We start from the raw sequence: 22,471 nt of genomic DNA, 5'->3' as shown, positions 1-22,471 counted from the left end.
CAGTTAATTGTTGGGTGGTTGTCTAATGTTGTTGTCAAATTTTGCTGTGTCCTGAGAATTCCTTTTCCTCCCTGTTGCTGTTTCTTTGTGAGTTTAGTTTCGGTTTCAAGTTTTGTTTGTTTCTTTGGATCCTGTGCTGTTGGTGTTTGCCTTGTCCATGCGTATAAATAAATCTTTCTTTCAGCAAATCACCTGCAGCCTCCCTGCATTTTTGGATAGAACCTTTCCCTCACCAACATGCCTCATGATCATGACAAAAAGCTTAACGGGCCGCATCAGTGTTATTGAACATAATTTAATGCATTATGATTCAAAACATTACATTCACACAATCAACCATCACCAGTGACACGATGAGGACAAAAGTAATTGATATATGGCTCCTCTTTTCTGGCTTAGGGTTTTTTACTATTCCTTCTAAGAGGTCTACTGCAAACCCTGATTAAGTCAGGACCAGAACATGGCAGACTTGAGGTACTTTTCTTGGGTGCCGATAGAAATGACCACGTGAGAACTAATGAGTCACAATGACAACTCAGTTGTGTTTCAAGGTGTCATTGGGTGTTTCCATCCTGCAATGTAATACAGTGAAGTGCCGCGTATTTTGATATTCATTTTTCTTTAATTTTACGGGCTACAACTTTGTTGGAATTCATGAATTCCAATCAAACATAGGTGGGGGTTCCCCATACCTACATTTTACAAACAGTGGCTCCTTGAGATACAAATTGAAATTGTTCTGGAAACCATGTGCTCAACTCAAACCACTTGTCTATCAAATCGTCTTACCCCATTGAAATGAATGGGAATGCTCTTAATCTACTCTAGTCTCAAATAACACAAACAAAAGATTTTTTTAATGTTTTTATCAGCCCGCTATAATATCGCACTCGATAGAAACAAATCGTAATGGCACAATTAAATAAAGAATAAAATTCACGGTGGTAATATAATACAGGTATGCCAAGGGAAACAAAGTTTCACTTCAACGTGATGCTCTAAGCTGCTACAATATTGTTTTTCCACACAAGATATAGACTATGCGCTCTACATTAGCTTACAGTGTCTGTTTCTGCATAATTTATGTTTAAATATCCATTCAAAAGCCTAAAACCACCACAGGATGCTATTTCTTAGCCAATCTATGGCCTTTTGCAGTTTTTGTCAGCATTAAGCTAAGTGGGTGTCAGGCAAAGATGTAGTTTTAAAAGACTGGTGAGTAATTTTTTTTATTTTATAATTAAGATAAGAGTAAAGTTTATTTTGGAAAACTGCACAAATGTTTCAGGTCAAGGTAAAAATTCACTCCATGAAACTTGTATTTTGAAACCTTCTTTAATGAGGTCATATCCCAAGGCACCACTGTACATATTTTCATCTGTATCTGTTAGCAACTTCCACTACTCCTAAAAGCACCCTGGGCCTTTATAAAGACCGCAGATCACTTGTATTGTCAGGCTGGTTTTGGTTGTGGTGCCAGATGTGTCACTCTTAAGTAAAATTATTCTTATTACATACTCACAGAATAAAGCACTTAAACAAAACCTTTTTAAATCAGTAATGTAAACAACAGCTATGAGCAGTCCTATGCTACAACGTATATCACATGGTGTACCTTCACATACTGTAGGCCTTAAGTTTGGATTGCACGAGGAAAGGTTTGAATGGGGAGTGCATAAATAGAGGCTCGTCCCTGCACACTCATCAGCTTGATCATCTCTGTGAGAAAGGGATGACATGTATCTGCACATACAGCTTTTTATTCAAAATATTGTTCCGTTGTCCCGCTTACTGTGCAATGAACACCTTGAAGACTTGGCGAGATCACAACAAAGCTGCCCTCATATGCTTTTTTACATTAATATTACATTCATATACTGTACAGTATACAGTATACAGTGTATACCAACACAGTGGCAAAACCTGGATTTACATAACAGGTCAGTGTGTTTTAAACTCATCAAAATTTTATAACACAACTACATGAGTCTATTTGTGGCAGCAAGAACATGGAAGTAAACAAGAAAAAAATATACACAGTTCCATTGACTGAAACCCCTAAAAGACTCATAAATTTCACCATTTGAAATTTCACAAAGAAGGATTTGCCGTAAAAGGTAAAAAATGGTTGACACGTACACACTGAAGTACTCTAAAGCAGCCACACCAGCAGGTGGAGGAAATATGCATTTTTCAGTATGAACTATTGCGCCGGATAACTGAAGGTGACGGGAAGGAGGCACTAAAGTTTTTTTTTTTTGTAATGGAGGGAGCATTTCAAGCCCTTTTTAGCCATGCTCAAACTAACATGAGGAAACTTGAAATGGTAAAAAAAAAAAAAACGATTCATGCAATATCTTCACAATTCATTACCATGTTAGAACATGTATTTTCAGCAATGAACTTCAAACATTTACAGTATTATGTACGCAATAACGCACAAATCTCGCAATCCACGTCACAGGGTCTTTACATTACTCAAAACAAATATCGACTGACTGACCCCCCCATCAATTTCCACATTCTACGCAAAATGATGCAACAAAAACTGAAGGTAACAGCTCTAAGTTTAACGTCTTTTTGACAGTAGTTCTCAAACTGGGGGTCTACAAAATAATTTGCAATCATTTATATTGTATCAGAAAAATAGATACTGGCATGCCGAAAAACAAAACAAAACAAAACAAAAAAAAACAATCAATTACTTCTCAATAGATAAACTTCGGATAAAATAAAAGCTCTGATAAGATTGTTGAAACCTAAATACAAGCATTAAATATTTTATATTAAATAAAGTTGATTTTTTAATGGTTTTTCTTTTGAAACGGGCATACTGTATCATTCCATGATGAGACTCCATTCAAGAACAAATGATGAAATTTAAGAGTCTTTGTTCTTAAAAAAATGAATGTATTTCTCATAAAAAAATATAACACAAGGGAGACTTTTTCTGAAAATTGACAAATTTTAAATAAAAAGACAAATAAATAAAAATAAACATCATACGGAAATGTTTAGTTGGAAGGGGTCCTTTGAAAATGTCACCAGACCCCAAAGGCTTGAGAAAACCTGCCTTGCACAGTGTGACTGTCATAATGTGTCGAAATTATTATAAAATTATTGCAGATTTAAGGACCTTTTAATAATGACTGTAAAAGGTGTTGCATTGAATTAACTAAATATCATTTCAAATGAGTGCATGAAGAAAAAGCACCTGATAATTTTTTAAGTCGACTAAATACTTAAAAATAGCATTTGTATGCAGAAGACTTCATCGTGTATAACCAACTGATGAAATAAAATTGGGTGAATACAAAGGACATTTCCCCAATTTTTCAGCGTAGGCGCCAGGGTACTTGCAGATGGCAGAAAAGCGATATCACAGACTTGAAATGAAAGTAATTTAGTTCATAAATTTCATTTTATTATTCTGATTGAAGCAATTTTAATACAATACCAGATAAACCCTCAAGGGTGTATTATGAATGTCATACGACAATGGGAAAAAAAAAAAAAAAAAAAAAAAAACTAATCCAGTGGAAAGCTTGAAGTTAACTCATGTTCATGTAAAAAAATCGTTGCGTTCAAATTTCGGCGGGACTGGCAGATGACACTGTAGCCTCATTGAAAGGGATTGACTTGTATTCAAACCTCGTCAATGGGTTTACAGACTGGGATTTTTGACAACTATGTATATCTTTTTCATTGGATTGCATGAGAGTAAAGTGGCAAAACATCATGTCTAGCTTGCCACCTAATGTCATTTCTGCAGACTGAGCCATTCCCGGCCCAAAAGAGAACTTTGTGCGAGTAATCAGAGCAACAGAAGTCAGTTGGAGAGATCAGTTTTTCATTGATCGTTAAAGCGCCACTAAAGAACTTTTCAACCCTTGTAAAATACTTTCATAACTCCTCTGATGAAAAATTAACTTAGTTGGTGCTTTTGTCATGGCGTGAGGGAGTCTGTATTGCTTTGGTTGGCATTAAGCATTTTCAAAGAGGGTGGCAGGTACCTTGCTACAGAAAAAAACTACAAATGTGCTAACCTCTACATGGCATACACCACTTCCCCCTATCCTCCATCCCTACAAAGAAGGAACTCGATTTGAATGTGTAACTCTTGATTACTGCATGGCAGAAACTGCAAAAAACTACCGAATAAATGAAAAGTTATTTGTGGGAAGACAAAAAAAGAGACTACAAGGATAAAAAGAGAGTCAAGGACAAATATTGGTTAGGCTTTCATTCCCTAAGGAAAAGGGATTTCCAACTGACATTGCCGTGGTTCTGTTTCTGCTAGACTCATAAGTAGCTTTTCGACCCTCCAATCAAAGCGATGATGCTAATGTTGAAAATGCTAATGTGGTAGCCGTAAATAGCCATCAGCTTGCTAGTTTGCAGTTCCTCCCTGACTCGACCAGCCAGCAAGAAGCTCAAAATTACGAAACTGTGTCAATGGAATTAGCTTCATTACCACATTATTTGTCCTTCACACACTCACCAGAAACAGGAGTGCAATTCAGTCCAAATGTAGCAAGTGAGAGATCAGGATTTCAGGACGTTATGCGCGACGGAAAATATAGTCTTCATTGCCTGCTGCATTTGTCCATATGACGCCGCCATAATCAACCAACATTCAAAGTCATTTAGTGCCGCTTAAGCGTTATGTCTTAATTTGTCTATTTTTTAACAGTTGAAATGTAAGGTATTTGCAGCACTCCAAGTCTCCCATCTAGCTCATTCACTGCAATTGAAGACCACCGACGTCAAAGATCCATTTTTACTGGGTGGTTGTCTAAGTCAACCAGTTTACATCACCTTCCCCAATGGCGCTTCACACATTTCAGCTACTCTGACCGAAAAAGAAGACTCGAATCATCAATCAGTCGATTAACCCTGTTTCCACAGATTCCCTGCCTTGCTCAAATGACATGTTTGATATGACATGCTTGTTTACAAGTGGTGCCTTCTGCCACCCAGAAGTACCTCGGAAGCCGATGGTGAAAAGGTCCTTATCAGCAGCACGCTCCTCCTGAGTTAAGACCAATGCTTTTACTGTGGTTTGGAAGGTCCTTCTCAGTCACCTCCACGAAATATTGAAGAGGAGGTGGTGACCCTCGTCAGACCACATTCAGAACCAGGGTTCTTGTGCTTTGAAAGTTGATCCCCAAAGGGATCTATTCCTTGTGCTAAATGGCATTGTGCTCCAATAAGGGCGGGTGTTCTTTCAGCTGCAGGGGTTCACTGCTCTGCGGGGCTTCGGGCCTCGGAGTCTCAAGGTTGACGCTTTGCCACTTCCTGTCACTGGGCTGGATCTCTAGCACCGGCGTGTCCTTGCAACAGAAGTACTGCTGCCAGATCTTGCGGAAGGCCGTGCGGAACTTTTGGATGCGGAAGGCGTAGACGATGGGGTTGACCGCCGAGTTGCCGTGGGTGAGCAGGATGGCGACGTAGAGGAGGACAATGGGTTTCTGGCAGTCGGGGCAGAAGAGCGTCACGCAGTTGATGATGTGAAGGGGAAGCCAGCTGACGGCAAAGAGAAAGAGAACCAGCGCCAAGGACTTGGCCAGATTCAGCTCTTTGTCGTAGTACTTGTTGGGGTCTGTGTGGTTGCAGGTTAGCTTCTTGCTGTTGAGTTGCTTGTGGATCATGTAGAAGATCTCGGCGTAGATCAGGAGCATGAGCACGAGGGGTGGCAGAACCCAGCCGAAAAAGTTGAAGTAAACCATGTAGTCCATGCTAATGACGTTTTCAAACTGGCAGGTGACCACCAAGTCGGCGCCGATGGATCCGTTCTGCTGCAAACGCCAGAGGTTGTTCCAGCCTAGCATGGGGGTCAGACCCACCACGAAAGCCACCGTCCAGCAAACCACCACGGCGGCTCCTGCTCGCCGGGGCGTCACCACCCGCTTGTACCTGCAAGGGACGACAGAGAGGCAGCGTCAGTTTAGTGCTGATATAGAAAAGGGGAGAGTTATTGCCTTGAAGTGTGGTGTCTTGTCAACTGAAACTTCAGTCAAGCGAAATATGCGACATTACAATTACATTAAAAGTCTGTGCGGAAGATATGCTACATTAACAAGGGTGCATGTCGTTTTTTTCGCGGGTTACTCACATGAGTACCGAAAGTAGCGTTTGGTACTCACACTTAATTTCATTAAAAAATCTTCCTCAATGTCATTGTCACTCACACATTAAGCACACTGTCTGTGTGCACACAACGACATCGCGTTATTCAAACCTGCGTCCTCAAAAAGTTTCATAAATCCATCAGTTATGGTTTTCCTGGTTCGTACGGGACCTGCTTTAATTATTGCAAGGAAGTCAAAGGTAAGTCGTACGTCAGTGTAAAGTGACAACATGAGCGATCTCATTCACACTCACGCAGCCCCAACAGCCAGTCCAAGCCGCTTCAGTAAACAAACGCATATCTCAGAATAGGAAGACATGGAATGTGCATCCTTAGCTTTATGAAAGGGGCGGTCAAAACTATTCCCGTGGATTCAACATACTGCATTGCGTTTCCACTGCGCTGTTGTGCATTTTAATGAATGAGACTGGTTCCACATCTGCGTATGGCGTTTCACCGCAGTCCATTAACTCTGCGCAGGATTTGCAAGATCTTCACTGGTGTCATGCGCCATGACCAATTCCTCAGTTCAGAAAGCGCCAAAAAGGAAAATGAAATGCATGCAGTGAAGCACGCAATGTTACGCATCACTAACACGCATGCGTACCATCATATCACTTATGTGCATGCCTGTACATTAGAGCCATACTATATTTAGTCGCTTCACACATCTGGTTGCTTGAATGAATTAATTACATAAGTAATTAATTCATTAATATTATTACATATTCAATTTTAATTTATTCATGTGTTTATTTACAGCATTGGTCTGCAACCTTTTTTTCAGTGATGTACCCTCTGTGAAATAAATAAGGTAAAGTTTAGAAAATAGCTTGCTAACTTTCACACCGCAATGCCAACAGTTTAATGAACTTGACAGTTTGGAGGTCTCATAAGTTAGTAATGGTTTAGAAAATATGAGGATTGCTTGTAATCCGGTCACTGAAAACAATATACAGTGTCTTAAAGGGGCCTTGACCCAGTTATAACAGGGTTGACAGTAATGGTCAAGATGATCACAAAAGTAGAATATAAGATATGGTTGAAAAAAAAAAAAAGGAAGAACACACATTTGTCTTCTGGTATGTGCGCAGATGTAAGACTCTCAAGTTACATTTCCGCTACAGTTTTATGATGACTGAGTGATCCAGATGAGTTGCAAATTGACCCAGATATTATTTCATGTGTTTCCAGAATGCAGGCATAGTCATATGAGATATGTACGGCTGGCTGAAAATGTATTTGAACAAAAGCGGTCTTGGCATAAAATGGTGAGCGGGCACTTGGACCTGAGGTGTAAATCCAGCTTTCCGACATTTGCTCACATCTCCCCTAAAGCGAAAGGAAATGCTGTAATTAGGCTTACTGTAGCTTTCACGCGTTGAATGAGTATTGATCATGATTTTATGTGTTGGGACGGTTATGTCTCTAAATGTATCAAAAGGCCAGTTATTCACACGCTTAGAATTTCATTTTATTCCTAGTTGATTATAATGTATCTGCGATTAATATTGCAAAAGATAGAACAAATTATTAGATTATTGAAACCTTTTATTTGTACATGCACATTTACATTTTTTCCTTTTGTAAATCATAATTGTGATAATCATAATCAAAAGACAAAATGCAGCTGTAGTTTAAGTGAGTCCTAAAATTAATTTTGCGCACCAAGTACTACGTTTTAAATCAACTTTGGATATCAGTTTTTCAACATTCTTTCTTGTTATCGTTTATACATTTGGTTTTATGCCAGTTATTTTGAATAACAGTAATTATGCTTTAAAGGCATATCAGCATGAATGCAGCCCCGTTACTGGAGTATAATCCTTTCAGCCATCTAGAGAAAGAAGGTAAAAAGGAACTACATGACTCAGCAGAAATGACATCACCCAGCTAATTGTTCTGACCAGCTAGACCTTAAATAATGCCATCCGTCATTCCATCCTTCCATCCATCTTCTCTACTGTTTATTCTCACTCCAAAAATGCATCAATAATGTAACTTCCTTGATACAGTCACAACAACTTTCTTTAGGACCTTGGCACCATCTTGTCAGAAATGAGAGAAAGGGCATCAAAAAATGGGACAAGGTGAATTTGCAGAAATCAAAACATAAAACGGTGTAGGTGCCATGCTGCCATTTTTCTTAATCATAAAGTGGTGACTTGAATTACGAGTTAATTTTGTTTGTAACTACACACTGACCTCAAACTAATACTCAAACATTGTTCAGTGATTCACTGCCTGAAAAATATTGTTTCCCCTGACCAGTGCTATCAAACATTAAAATAATAATAATAATAATAATTGTAAAAATAGACTTTAAACAGAGTGCTCTGCCATCTCTATCTATATTAATAAACTTAGATTTACATTTGTAATGGTATCTGTAGGCAAAATTTGTTCAGCAACTCAAACAGATAGCTAATGTAAAACAGTGGTCCCCAACCTTTTGTTCACCACGGACCATTCAACGCCTTAGATTTATATTGCGGACCGGGGAGGGAGGGGGGGGGGGGGGGGGGGGGGGCTGGCTGATCTAAAAAACCACATCGTCCTTCACTATGTATGTAATATCAACAGCGGCCAGAGGCGGCGCCAAAAAACAAAACAAAGAAGCACAAACGTATAAACTGTTAAACTAAACAATCTCCAAAACATTATTTCGGGTGCAGCCCACGCGGTCTGGTACCAGTACCGGTCTGTGGACCAGGGGTTGGGGACCACTGATGTAAAATATCATCTGTTTTATTGGCTCATCTGCAGGAAAAATGAATCACTAATGACAAAGCACATTGATGTAAAACTTATGAAAATAAGGGCATACATTTTGCATAGATTTCACTATAACACAATGTGGCAAATGGTGACGATATTTTCCAATTCATTTGCTCTTCATTTTAAAACAAAAATATACAGTTCATCTCAAGGTACTAAGAAGCAGTATATTAAATTCACTGACAGAAATCCTGTTGAAATCTCACGTACCACCTTGGAGTGCATTCAGCTACCCCCCAGGGGTACTTGTACATTTCAGAACAGGGAAATTACATTGGTCATGAGCATATATACCGAGAGCAAATGATGGAGGGATGGGCAGTTACCAATACTAGGTGGTAGGTATTGGCCGATACGAGGTCTTATTTCTAGGAATCGATACTCACGTAGGTGGCCTCTTGCCAGGGTTATAGAATGATGAACTTGAGAATCTAATATAAAAAAAAACAAGGATGCTATATCGGTCATTATTTAAAATTATTTACAAATTTTTCGAGGGAAATTGTGCCTTATAAGTCCTTTTGGTATGGGAACTTGTATTGGTGGTGACTCAAGAGTTGAGCAGTCATATTTTGTTTGAAAAACAGTGATAATCGAAGGCCCTTCACGTGATGCCTGTCTGCACATGTTGCACCACTATTTGTGTTAAAATACTCCAAATACTAGGAATGTTAGTTATAGTAGCACATTAACGGTATTTGAGATTGTGTGTGAGAATAAGTTCATATAGGTTATCCCAGAGGGTGTGGAGAGGCTGTTTCATCGCAAACTAGAATTGTACTTGTGCAGTCCTTCTCCGCTCTCCTCATGCGTGAGAAAGAAAATATGCCTTTTCTCCTTTTTTGTGGATAGTTTCTCACAAATGTCTAAGACGTGAACCTGACAGTGTGTTAGCACTAAACTAGCTAGCCTATGGTGAAGGTGTTTGTTTGCTTTGAATACACATGGTTGTTGATCTGAATCCATCAAATTAGGGTGATTCATGAAAACATAACAAAAATTCCAATTCCAGCACAAAAGTTTACCCTGCATCTCTGTGGCATTACTTTGTGTCAGTGATGGCACATCAAGTTGCTTCACAGTGGATGTAGCGCACTCCACCCCAAGCGGGGATGATTGTGATCACGTGACATTACCTGGTGGGGATCTTGACTCTCAGGTATCGGTCAATGGCGATGGCGAGCAGTGCCAGGATGGAACTTTGCGTGAGAACCAGGACCGTGCAGGCGACCAGCAAGCAACTGTAGAAGTGTGTCTGCAGCCCGATGCTGATGGTGATGGCAAGCGGGATGACCAGCGCGCCCACCGCGATGTCAGCCAAGGCCAGCGACACGATAAAACAAAAGGTGGTGTCCCGCAAGGATTTGTTAATCCTCACCGCCCATACCACCATCACGTTGCCCACCACGGACGCCACCGCGATCGCCACCTCCATGCCGATGTAGAGGGACCGGGAGGACAGCAGCGTTCCAGGCATCCTTGAAGAGGAAACAAGCTAAGAAAGAAAAAAAAAACCTCTTGAGTTTTTTCTCACTCAGCGTATCCAGGGACAGGTTCGGAGGTTCGTGCGTCCGCGGTGCCTCTGCGCGCTGCTTCCATTTGGCTGCATCTCCTGCAGGAGGAGGAAAAAGGAGAAGAGGAGCATCCTTTTCTCCGTGCATGCGCGCGGGGCAAGAGGATGAGGATAGAGGTGGTGGGTGGGGGCTGGGGAGGGGGGGGGGGGGGGTTCCGCGACCGAACAAAAGAGTAGCAAAAGCCTACGCGAGAACAGGTCCAACCGTTTGCGGGGGAGCGCACGCGTGGCGACCCCGCCTCTTTCCTCCGATCCTCTCGGCTTTCGTGTTACTGCTTCCGAATAGTGGTCTTTTCTTGGGCACACGCTGGGACAAAAGTCTTGATTTAAATGTGTATATTCCTCCATTCGATATTTTTGATTTTGGCAAGAATATCCACATCATAATCGTGTCATCTATATTAAATAATGACCTCCTTTTAAAAGGAATAATAGATTGGCAGCTATTTAAAAACAGATTTGTAATATTTTATCAAATTTCCAAAGAGAAGGGAAAGCAGTTCCTCGATTTACGTGGAGTAAACGCAATAAGACAGTCAGACTATTTTTGTCCTTTCCACCCAGCGATGAACAAACGCCTGACAATTTCACGTGTCATAAGATTGCCCCTTATGTGTTATGTGTGTTGAGGGTGGATTTGTCCTGATGTTTGGAACCAAAGCCTGTCTGGACTGAAACATATATTTCACCAACACAAAGCAATTTTGCATGGAATAAAATATAATAAAAGGATTTCATACAGAGTGCTGGGCCATCCGTTTCTGGAAATACATTTGTCATGAAATCTCTTAGCATATTTTATTCAGCAACACCAGAAGATAGATCATGTAACATTTGTTTTCTTTCTGGCTCGCTTGCCGTAAAATCGCATCAATAATGACCGTGCACATCTGTGAGAATCCTAACAAAATAAAGGCTAACGACATTTTGCAAAGAAGTCACCATGCAGTTGCTTCATTTTCTAATTTATTTGCTCTTAATTTGCAAAGGAAGTTGTTTTGTTCCTGCTCCACGGCATGAAACAGCATTACTTCAGTTTTGCTGATACCTGCAGAAACCATGTTAAAGATTCACATACCCTCCAAAGCGCCATCATGTAACCCCGTTTGATAACCACTGCATTACAACATTGAGACAAAAATAGTGACATTCAAACACCCCCCACTCTTCTGTTGTAGCATCATACAAATACTACAAGACAAAGTACCAGTGTGTTAAAGACACCAAAGTAAAACCTTTTATTCATTTTTTACATCATTGGCCGGATGATCGATTACCCCTATTTTGTTCTGACAAGTATAGGAATCTGCATCAGCCTAAAAAAACAAAACAAAATACATTGGTTGTCCCCGACACCAAATTATGGTGTTTTTGAGGAGCTCTGAATGGAATCTCAGTTAGTATAATTTATAAAAATTGTCTTGTAATACAAGCACACCAGGAGTATATATAAAATGGCTTACCCCAAACGTGTTGTTGGCATAACACAGCAGATTTGTGCTAAACAGAGGGGAGCAATTCCTCAATTATGGCCTCGTTTGTTCCAAGGACGGCACCATCCTGAACACGAGTATGCTGAAACTTGGACCCTGGACTTTTGCAAACGGCATTGATAAGATCTTAAAAGAATAATAAAATACAGTAACTTAGATAAAGACACACCCGTATAACTAATGACAACACACAACAATAAACTGAAAACGCAACAATTCGACTTTAGGCATGCTAATAAAAATTTCTACATTTCTACAAACTGGTGAAAGCGTATGTAGTTTAGTTGTTCCTAACGCCACCACTCAAAAACATTTCTCAGTAGCAAACCTTGGAAAGAAAAAATTCCTGTGCCATAAATCCATACAAAAAAGTCTCAAAGACACATGTATGCCTTGGCCACTGGTGCAGTATCATACAGACAATACATAGAGATGTCCCGACCACGTTGTAAGTTTATGTCTACTTGTGCTACTCCACCGATTGCAGTCAAATATTTGCTGCCTAGATGTATGGTACCCTTTTTCTGGTGTATGTATGGTACCGCTTCAAAGCAGCGTTTTTGGAAGTGTCTTTCCTGTCCTGGGAGGAGCCACTTTATTATGCTTCTGAGTCACGGAGCAGAATTTTCAATGACACACACGCCTCACCTATTGTGTCACATCTACAAAAACACCCAGTGAACCTTGTGCTGCCATTGTCTCAGGTACACTTACGTGTCTTCCACATCTTGTGACGACAGGCTACAAAGTTCAATTGCACCCGATGGCGGGCGGCTACGACCATAACGGGGTCGCCGTTACCTCCTCAAGGCAGGCGTGACCGACGAGCGTGCACGAGGAGGTCCCGGGCGGTGTCCGCTCATGTATTATGGAGCAGTAGCGTGCAGAGCCAAAGTGAAAGCGAAAGCAGCCTTTGCAACCATCAGATGCGCGCGCGCGTGTGTATGTGTGTGTACGTGTGTGTGTGTGTGTGTGTGTGTGTGTGTGCAAGTGTCACTTTTGCCACTCCTGATGAATGCGGCTAAACGTGGCATTCAGAAAGCCACAACAGACTTTTGCTGCAAGAGAAAAAGACAACACAACGTTCAGCATGCAGCATTTGATTCATTGCAATGCCTCCAAGTTTTCACTCAGATATTATGGCCACATTTTGTCTGTTGTGCTTGTGTTGACAGGACAGCGTGAAGTCTGATGACATGGCCCATCTGCGTGATCACGTTGAGTGCTCAGCATGAGCCATGGCGGTCAAGCCAATGGGCTCTGCTGAAGGAAGAAAGTGGCCATATGGTCCTCACAAAAGGAATGGGACACCAACTTACTTGCATCAGAAATCATTTCGTGGAAGAAGTTAGTTACAGTATTGGGCTGAATGATTTAAAGGGATAGTGTGTAAGATTTAAGACATTTTTACGGACTGCAGGAAGTGCTGCATGTGCTGCATTTACCATTGTCCGTACCTATAACAAACATGGCCGCCTCCGGAGAAGTGTAATGTAATATCATTTAATGATAACTAGACCGATGATTAGATTTAAAACATACTTTTGGTCATTAATAACACAATCATTTGCAAGTTTTTGAAGTTTACAATCATTCAATTTATTCCTTTTTAATGAAAAATGGTCTAAATCTTACACAATGTCCCTTGAAGGAAAATATTGAATCGTGACTTTCTGACCTGCGATTTAATTTTTTTGCAATTAACAAATCTAATCAAGCTTCAGGGCAATACATGACAGGAAATCACATCATAACATCAAAACATTTAAAAGCTATTATTTTAAAAACACTCATAACGCAAAGACACTAAAAATGTTTAGTGAGAGAAGAGGTCCTTTTTTAAAAAACATTTCAAGAAAAGACCTACAGTTCTAGCATCATGCCGTATATATAGCTAATATCATAAGAACAATAATAATATATCATATATTACTGTATACTATAATTCTGTGTAATAGTGTATATAAAATATATGGAAAACACAGTTATTTTAGATTATATTTGACAAGGACGAGAAAGTTTGATCATATTACTCCGATTCTAGCTGACCTGCATTGGCTTCCAATACACGTGAGATGTGATTTTAAGGTGTTGTTAATTACTTATAAAATTTTACACGGTTTAGCTCCTTCCTATCTCGTCGACTTAGTATCACCTTATGTTCCGTCCCGACAACTTCGATCACAAAATGCCGGTTTGCTATCGACCCCACGGGCTAAAAAGAAGTCTGCGGGATCAAGGGCATTTTCCATTCGCGCGCCAGTACTATGGAATGCCCTACCTATGGAAGTTCGCGCAGCCACCTCGGTAGAAATCTTTAAATCCCGACTAAAAACACATCTATACTCAAAAGCATTTAGTTAAATTAGCCTGTCTGCAGCCTTCTTCTTTTTTCCTGCCCCCCTCTTCCGGCCGGGAGAGGGGGCTAGCTAGATGGTGAGGGTTGACTTGACCGCCTCCATTGGGTCCTGCGCTGGTCGACCATCACGGGTTAGGAGTCTAGCCGTCTGCGGTCCACCTGGCTGGAATTGCGGGATGGTTCCTGCCCAATGGCTTTGCCTGCTGTCAAGACATCACTGCACTATATAGCACAATATGTTTTCTGTAATTTATATTGTTTCTGTGTTCGGTACATGCAGCATCCACTTCAACCTGTGGGCCTGGAAGGGGGCTCCTCCCACCTGTGGTCCCTTCTGGAGGTTTCTGATTTTCCCCAAATTGGGGTTTTTGAGTTTTTCCTTCCCCTTCTGGGAGCTTTGACAGGGGATGCTGTTGTGTACCTTACATTGAAAAGATGTCTCTGTATGACCTCTTTTCATTCTGTGAAGCCCTTTGAGACTTCGGTGATTTAGGGCTATATAAATAAAATTTGATTGATTGATTTGATTGATTATATGAAAAGTAAAAAGGTGTGTCTTATACTTGGGCAATTAGGGTCATCAACACTAAAAATACACAATAACAATGAACAAATAAACAACAATGAACAATAAAAAGATGTAAAGATAAGTAGTAATTCTGAATGCATTTTTTTAGTTGTAAACAGGTAGATCTTTCCTGTAGAAAAACCTTTGAAATTAACACATTATTCTTCTCTCCGCATTTTTTCATTCAAATTCTTCATTTCACGTGAACATGTCTATTTTTTCTTTAATTGCCTGCGAACAGTGACATCCTCTCTTCGATAGACAGAACATGCCTGCATGTTTTTTCCCAACATATTTACAGAAAATATCCACATCATGGAACGATATTTTCAACATAACATCAACAGAATAATGCAGAGTTGAATAGCAGTTAAAACTCAAAATCAATACCTCCATAGCATCTAGCAGGATTCACTTTGTTTAATGGATACAATTATTATGTGAAAATATGATCACATTGCACATAATTCATATATTCATACAATCATAAATATATAAATACAATTATAAATACTGTATATCCATTTTACACATCACAAATGTTTATATAAAATCTTATTCTATTTATAGATATTTTAAAAATATTTTGAATAATATATTTTTCAAACACTTTTTGAGCCCAGCCATTGATTCACATCTTTTCAGTTCTAATTGACATCACAAAAAAAAAAAAAAAAAAAAATGACGATAAGCCGCAATGGACTATATGTCGCAGGGCTCAAATGATGAGGAAAAAGTCACAGCTTGTAGTCTGAAGAATACAGAACTTTTTGACATATGAAGTCTGTGCTGCTGCAGAGTGAGCTAGCTAAGCGCCTAGGGCGGAAAAATGATTTGAAATGACTTGTTAGCTAACAAGGAACAGACAGGAAGGCCGCAGCGGAGATTCCAAACCGAAATCTCAGAACTGTGAGGCAGACGTGTTTACCACTCATCCAGCACCATGCTGCCTGTGTTGATCTGATAAATGTTTCTTATGTAGTTGGCGCACATTTCAATACAGTACTGGAAAAGTCAAGAATAGCCCAACCGCCCACCGCCCACCTCTCATGCGTGAATTTCACATGTTTACTGACACATTTTCAGCACGTGGGCCTAATTGCAGAAGCGTGCAGGCTGTTTCTTGTCAAAACATCAGCGGGAGTCATCTTCAATGCGCATGTGGGGAGTGTCAATTAGGTACGGGAGCAGAGCTCACTGCTTGTATTTTTATGGATGTGTTGATGGCGGGAAATGCAGCGGAACATTTCAGAGGCTCTGCCTTTTCTGCAAAGTCATCTCTTTCGGGGCTGGTGTTAGATGACGTGGGTGCAGCTGCATGACGGAGTCTGCGGTTTGGCTTTGCTTTCAATTCCCAAGCAGACGACACCAAAAGCCACTGTGGGGAATCACCTTATAAAAAAAATACCCTGTCAAATTTGCCAACATGCCACAATGATCCAATTCCTGTCTTTGTTCTTAAATGCTACATACGAGCATCGCTTTAAATACAGGATAGACCCAAATAATTAATAACCCGATCGAATCCTTTTCAAGGCTGTTGCGGTAGCTATATTCCATAAAAGTGGTTAATATTCCTCTTTTATACGTAATTTTGTCCTTTATACATGTGTTTAGTCAAAACATTGGGTAATGGGTTTGTTGAGCATTACAAAATCGAAAGCAAAGTAAAAGAAAGCATTTTAACAAGGGTGGGCGATCCATCAGTCTGTCACTGACGGACGGCCAGTCCCCTGGTGAATGATGAGAAGTTTTTTTTATCGGTCACTGAAATCATCATTAGCGGGGTCAGTACCCGTGAACCTTCTTGGAGCTCCCTTTTTGCTGACGACAGACAAAAACGCAAAGCGAGTAGTCGAGCAGTAACAAAACAAGATTATCATTTACTTACTGGATCGAACCTGAGCGAATTGTGACCCTAAAATGTGTGTGTTGTGTTTGTCTGTGAGTGTGCATCATGTAGGTCACAGTCAGGCGAGATGTTGTGGTGTTGACATCTGGCATTTGACCGCAATTATTGCAGTTTTTAAAACAATCTGTTACCTTTGACAAGCATTCTGGTCAGCATAAGGATTTCCTGCTTACAAATGACAACAAGTGACTTTCAGTAATGTGCTAAGTCAGGGGTGTCAAACACATTTTCATTGCGGCTTTCAGCGTTCTTGTGGTTTCCCTCAGATGGTCATTATGACAGAGAAAACCATAGAAATGTTTAATCACCTCATCATGTTATAGTTGTTTGTGGTCGCTTTAAGCTCATTTTTTGGAACTATTGGCATTATTGCCAAACCCTTCACACTTATAATGAAACTATTTACCAAATTGCAAAACATTTTATTCTGTTGCAAAAGCAGATAAGCTTTGTTCAACTCTTCAAACCTTTAGTAAAAAGGACAGTGTTTGGATCAAACAATTAACACAAGCCATCGTGTTAACCCTAACCCTAACCCACACAATACAGCAACTACATTCTGATGGGAAGAATGAAAAACACATTTGGCTTTTGCTTTCTCTGTGCACAAGGTAGGCCATGTCGGTTTCAGGTCATACTTTTGTCATAGTTAACATATAAGTGTCAAATTTTAATTTGATGTGCTGTAGTATGTGTAAAACCAATAAAAAACAAAACATAGTTTTTATGTATCCCCACTCCCAAAAGTAAATACATAAATAAAAACTGAGAAATAAATAATAATAATAATAATAAAAAGAAAAACTTAAATTGTCATTCCTCTGGGCTATTTCATGGCCTTTTCAAATTTTCACTCTGCTCACTCTTCCTGCTCTCCCTACTTTACTCCAGATTGACAGTTTACAAGTGTCTTTTTTTCTTATCATACTAAAGATGATTGGGAAGAAAAGTTTTCTCCTGTGAGAATGTAACAGTGGCAGAATAGTGTTAATAACAGCAATAAATGTGTCATTTTCAAAGATTCCGTTATGCTACATGAACAACGTGTAAAGTTTAAGCAATCAGTACAAAAAAAAGTGCATTAGGTTCAAACAATCTGTCAGCTGGGGTTCAAACCCAGTAGCAACCCCACGGTAGCCAGATGTGTTAACCACTCAGTCACCATGCTGTCCAGATTTGATTAGTTTTTTTTCTAAAAAAGGTGTTTTTCTTTTTCGTCAATATTTTTGCTACACCGAGAAGACTACTAACACCAATGCGGCATCTTCCTTTGCCAAATTGCACTGACAAAAATTGTAATTTTATAATATGTTCTCAAGGCCGGTCCGGTGAAACAATGGTTAGCATGTCCACCTCACAGTTCAGGGACCCGAGTTCAAATCCACCTCACTCCGGCCTTCCTGTGTGGAGTTTGCACATTCTCCATGAGTCTGCGTGGGTTCTCTCCGGGCACCCCAGCTTCCTCCCACATCCCAAAAAACATGCAGGGCAGGTGAATTGGAAATACTAAAAAATTGTCCTTAGGTGTTATTGGGTGCGAGGATGGTTGTTTGTCTCTGGACGCCATGCAAGTGGCTGGCAACCTTTCCCCGCCTACTGCCCATAAACAACTGGGATAGGCACCAGCACGCCTGCAACCATAATGAGAATAAGTGGATGAATGGATGGAAAACGTTCACAATATGAAATGTCCTAGTCGCCCCATGGTGGCAAAGTGCTCAAAAGGCCTACAACGTAAGACATCTCTATCCACTGCACGATGAGAGATGAAGCTATTCATTTGAGGTTGTTTCTGTTTGCTGAGTGTCCCTGATGATAACGGTGCAATTCTTCTTCTTGACTGGTCCTGTTTGAGAGGACTGAGCAGTTTCTCTAAAAGGGAGGGGGAGGTATATGTGTAAAATAAATGTGCCTGCCGTCTGGCCTGGATATCCTTGGAGACCGCCGATAAAGTTCATAAATGACCTGGTTTACAAATGACAGGCCGTCATCCTGAAGTGACTCAAAAGACAAAAAAATACAGTGGTGAGGAAGACGATCTTCAATATTTTGTCATTCGATTATGGAGAGGAAACTTTTTGGAAATAATCACAGCAAAACACAGCTGTACAAGCAAATACTTTGTTCAGGGGTGTCCAGATCGTTTGTTTGTTTGTTTGCAACCAAGTCTGAGTCACCTGAGTTTGAGGTTTTGTCCTTACCAAAACCTGAGACAATAACTAAGGAATGAATTGAGGAATACAAAGTGCATCAAAATGGTCTTTTTTGACAAAACTGTCCCAGCACAATATCGTTTATATACTCCCGAGACCAGGCTATTCATTTATGTACACTGATCTGTCCATTTTGTTTCAGCTAAACAGCGAAAAGAATTTCAGCCCCGCCCAACACAACATATGACAATAATTTCAAATGTGCTTGACCATATGACCATATTCACCGTGTATCGTTGCATGAACATATTTCAGACTATTTTCTGCTCAGGGGCAATTACAGCATCTTTGAAGCTTCTAAATCCCTATAGTCAGCACATTCCTGTGAAATATGACTCTTTCTAATGCATGCTTGAGTAACTCTTGAAGGAGAATGAAGGAAGACATGTTGTGTAACAAATTTTGTTATGAAAGGTGTTTTGTTGCCCTCTTTTATACAACCAAACAATCATAGATTACGTTAAACATGGACCATTCTAATAACATCTTTACAAAACAGGTTACTTATCAGTAATGGTCACTCAAAGTGATTTATACTGTGCCCATTTCCAAAAGAGGTTATTTTAAGGAGGTTCATAGGAACTCTCCTCATACACGAAGAGGCCAACCGAGCATTACGTTACCAAGCAATAGGCCGCAGCAAAAAGGAAAATCTCTTGAGGAATAAACCTCCGAGAGTGGGACTGCCATCTGCCTCAGGTGACAGAGGAGAGAGAGTCTGGTGAGAGACAAAGAAAGGGAAGCTTCAAAAATAGATTGATAGAGAGAGAGAAAGAGAGAGAGAAACGAACATTTGAGAGAGGTAGTTAAAGGAACAGCGAGAGAGGGATTCGGGAGAAAGTCAAAGGGAGTAGTAAAAATGAGAGTGGGACAGCGGAGAAATGAGAGCGTGAGAAAGGGAGGGGAGAGCAAGACCGAGAGAAGGGGAGAGAGAGAGAGGTGGAATGTTTGAGAAAAGGGGTGAAAGGGACAGTAGATTGAAGAAGAGTAAATTGGAAGTTAAAGGCAATAATAAAAATGACACAGACAGGTACAACAGAGGAACAGGAGAGGGATGAAAGAGTGAAAGAGAAAGCAAAAGAGAGAGCAAGAGAAAGGAAGAAAGAATGAGAGTGAAAGGGAGAGAGAGGTAATGGGGGATGTGGGGGAGAGAGGCGCAAGATAGTAAAGGAAAGGAGAGAGAGCGAGGAAAGGCAGATTGCGAAAAAGACCATCAGAAGTGTTGAGCAAGAGAGAGCGACATTACGATAGCTCTAGAGAGCAATAAAAAAGGTAAGAAAGGACAGTAGAAAGAAAAACCAAGAGAAATTTAGAGGAGGGTGAGAGATATACAAGGCACAATAAAAAGACCATAGAAAGCACAAAAATAGAGAAAATTAGAAACAGAAAGAGATGGTGACTGAGAGAGAAGAAGAGAGAGAAAGCAAGTGAAGGGGAAAAGAAGAGGGAAAGAAAGGGGGCAGTAGAGAGAAAAAAAGGTAGAGAGAATAATAGCGTGCAAAAAAAGGGTAGAGAGAAAGGATAAAAGGAGAAGAGAGAGCGTGATGGACTGTCGATTGCATCGGTGCTGAGGAAGCAACGTGTCCTGCACTGATTGTATTAACAACAACAACACTGTGATTAGCCATATGAAAGCTATTATTCATACCACGAAATGATTTGTCGCAGACGTCAAAATATTGTCGTCGTTAAGGTAAAGTGGGTCAAAAGAGTGGAAGAGAATCTCCACATTCCATCCTGTACGACTTTGATGTTGCCTGTCGGGTGCTTGACTAGAAAGCATTTCAAATGAACCCGTAAGCAAGAAACGCTTGGCGCCCACACGCTGGCATGCAAAGTTCAAAACAGCTTGTTCCCCTTTGCGCATAACAGCACGTCATTACAATTAAATATGACAAAATGTGGACACATATCCTCCTGAGAGCCAGCCTATTTGTGTCCACCGTTATGTCCGTTTTGTCTCAGCAAGACAGCAAAGTTAATTGCATCCCGCAGAAACACAGCCCATATCATTGGAAAGGCCTGCGGGTCCTCTTCTGTGCGCCCTGGGACTTAGTAGGGTTAGTCAAATGCTATAGAGCAACAACAAATGTCCAGTACAGTGGACACAAATTAACTGGCTGTGTCTCAAGAGGATATAGCAGCCTACTCATCACCCAAAATATTAGGTACTTCTATACATGCTCGAAGGTTATGTTTGCTATGCGGATTGCGACATGGCTTTGCATGTTAATGAGCCATGCATTCAAATAAGTTCCAGCGCTCAGTGTCAGCCTGTTTGGAAAAAAAAAAAAAAAAAACTTTGTTGAAATGTTTTGCTACCCACTCCTTAGTCTTCATCATCCACCACATGCCATGTGGGAAATGCATGTTTCTATGGAAACAGACATCAATGTGCAAACTAATATGCTCCAATTTTTTTCCCGGTGGCGGAAACATGAGTGAGTGATGTGTAGCGATGCGTGAACGCACTTTCGTGGACTGAGCTCAATTCAAATGGCGTGCTTGTGATGTTTGCGGTGCGCGTCGTGCGTGCTTTTGGGGAGAAAACAACCACGCAGCATTTGAAATCAAATTCTCGAGAAAACTTAAATATCTTCTGCACAAGTGGAAAAACAACTCTATCAGAGATGTTTAATTTTTGTTGGGATGAGAAAAGTGATACATTTACTAAAATATGTATTTTTTCAAGTTGAAATATATATTTTCCAGAAAAAATGACGTATTTCGGGAAAAAATTATATATTTTAGACAAAGAACTTGTTTTGAGAATGAAGTTCTGTATTGTTTAATGTCATATTTACATAAAATTCATAGTTAAAAAAAAATGCTTTTACGTCTGGGAAATAATGTAACTCCAGAGTTCCAAAAATATGTTATAAAAAAAAAAAATAGGTATTTAAAAGAAGAAACAAATAAGTTGAGGTCTTTAAAAAATTATTGCATTTAAAATGAGCTATTTGATGTATATGTAATGTTGTGTTTTATTTCTCAAAGAACTCCTCGATGTTCATTTCCAGGAATAGAGGTGTATTTTCAAGGTAAAAGGAAGACATTTCCAGAAAAAAAAAGTTGCAAATTTTGCAAAAAAAGTTGTATATTTTCTAAAAAAGTTGTACTTTTTTTCATGTTTTTGTCATGTTGTGAAACCACATATTTCCAGAATGTTGTATACTTACATGAAAAAAAAGTGTTATTTCCAGAACAAATATTGTATATTTCCCCCAAAGCTCATTAATTATTTTCTAGAAAAAATAATTGTATATTTTCAGAATAAATTAGATTTTCAAAAAATGTCATACAATTCCAGAAAGTTGTACATATTTAAGAAAAAAACCTATACTTCTTAAGTTTTGCATTTATTAAAAATATTTTTATTTTATATATTTTTTAGCTTTTATATTTACAAATAATCATCTATTTCCTGACAAGTCCTACAATTTCA

At 39.8% G+C, this 22,471-nt stretch overlaps 1 protein-coding gene across 1 annotated transcript; it reads right to left on the bottom strand.

Annotated features, from left to right (window-relative positions):
- Positions 1-275: 275 nt before the first annotated feature.
- adora1b (adenosine A1 receptor b) lies at positions 276-10,606 on the bottom strand. Its single transcript, XM_088407745.1, has 2 exons — positions 10,045-10,606; positions 276-5,916 (listed from the first exon to the last, which is right to left on the bottom strand). The coding sequence occupies exons 1-2, from the start codon at positions 10,383-10,385 to the stop codon at positions 5,190-5,192; spliced, it is 1,068 nt and encodes a 355-aa protein (XP_088263871.1). The 5' UTR covers positions 10,386-10,606; the 3' UTR covers positions 276-5,189.
- Positions 10,607-22,471: the final 11,865 nt, after the last annotated feature.

This window comes from Hippichthys cyanospilos, chromosome 2 (assembly GCF_059441005.1).
Source record: "Hippichthys cyanospilos isolate Australia breed blue-spotted pipefish chromosome 2, RoL_Hcya_1.0, whole genome shotgun sequence".
Taxonomy (NCBI): domain Eukaryota; kingdom Metazoa; phylum Chordata; class Actinopteri; order Syngnathiformes; family Syngnathidae; genus Hippichthys; species Hippichthys cyanospilos.
The sequence above is the reverse complement of the archived record's forward strand: the minus strand, read 5'-3'. Positions and strand labels throughout refer to the sequence as shown.

Excerpts from the sequence above, each read along its gene's own strand:
- adora1b (XM_088407745.1), bottom strand. The coding sequence starts at position 10,385 with ATGCCTGGAACGCTGCTGTCCTCCCGGTCCCTCTACATCGGCATGGAG. Across the intron at positions 5,917-10,044 it reads AGAGTCAAGATCCCCACCAG|GTACAAGCGGGTGGTGACGC; the intron begins GTAATGTCACGT and ends CGTCCCTTGCAG.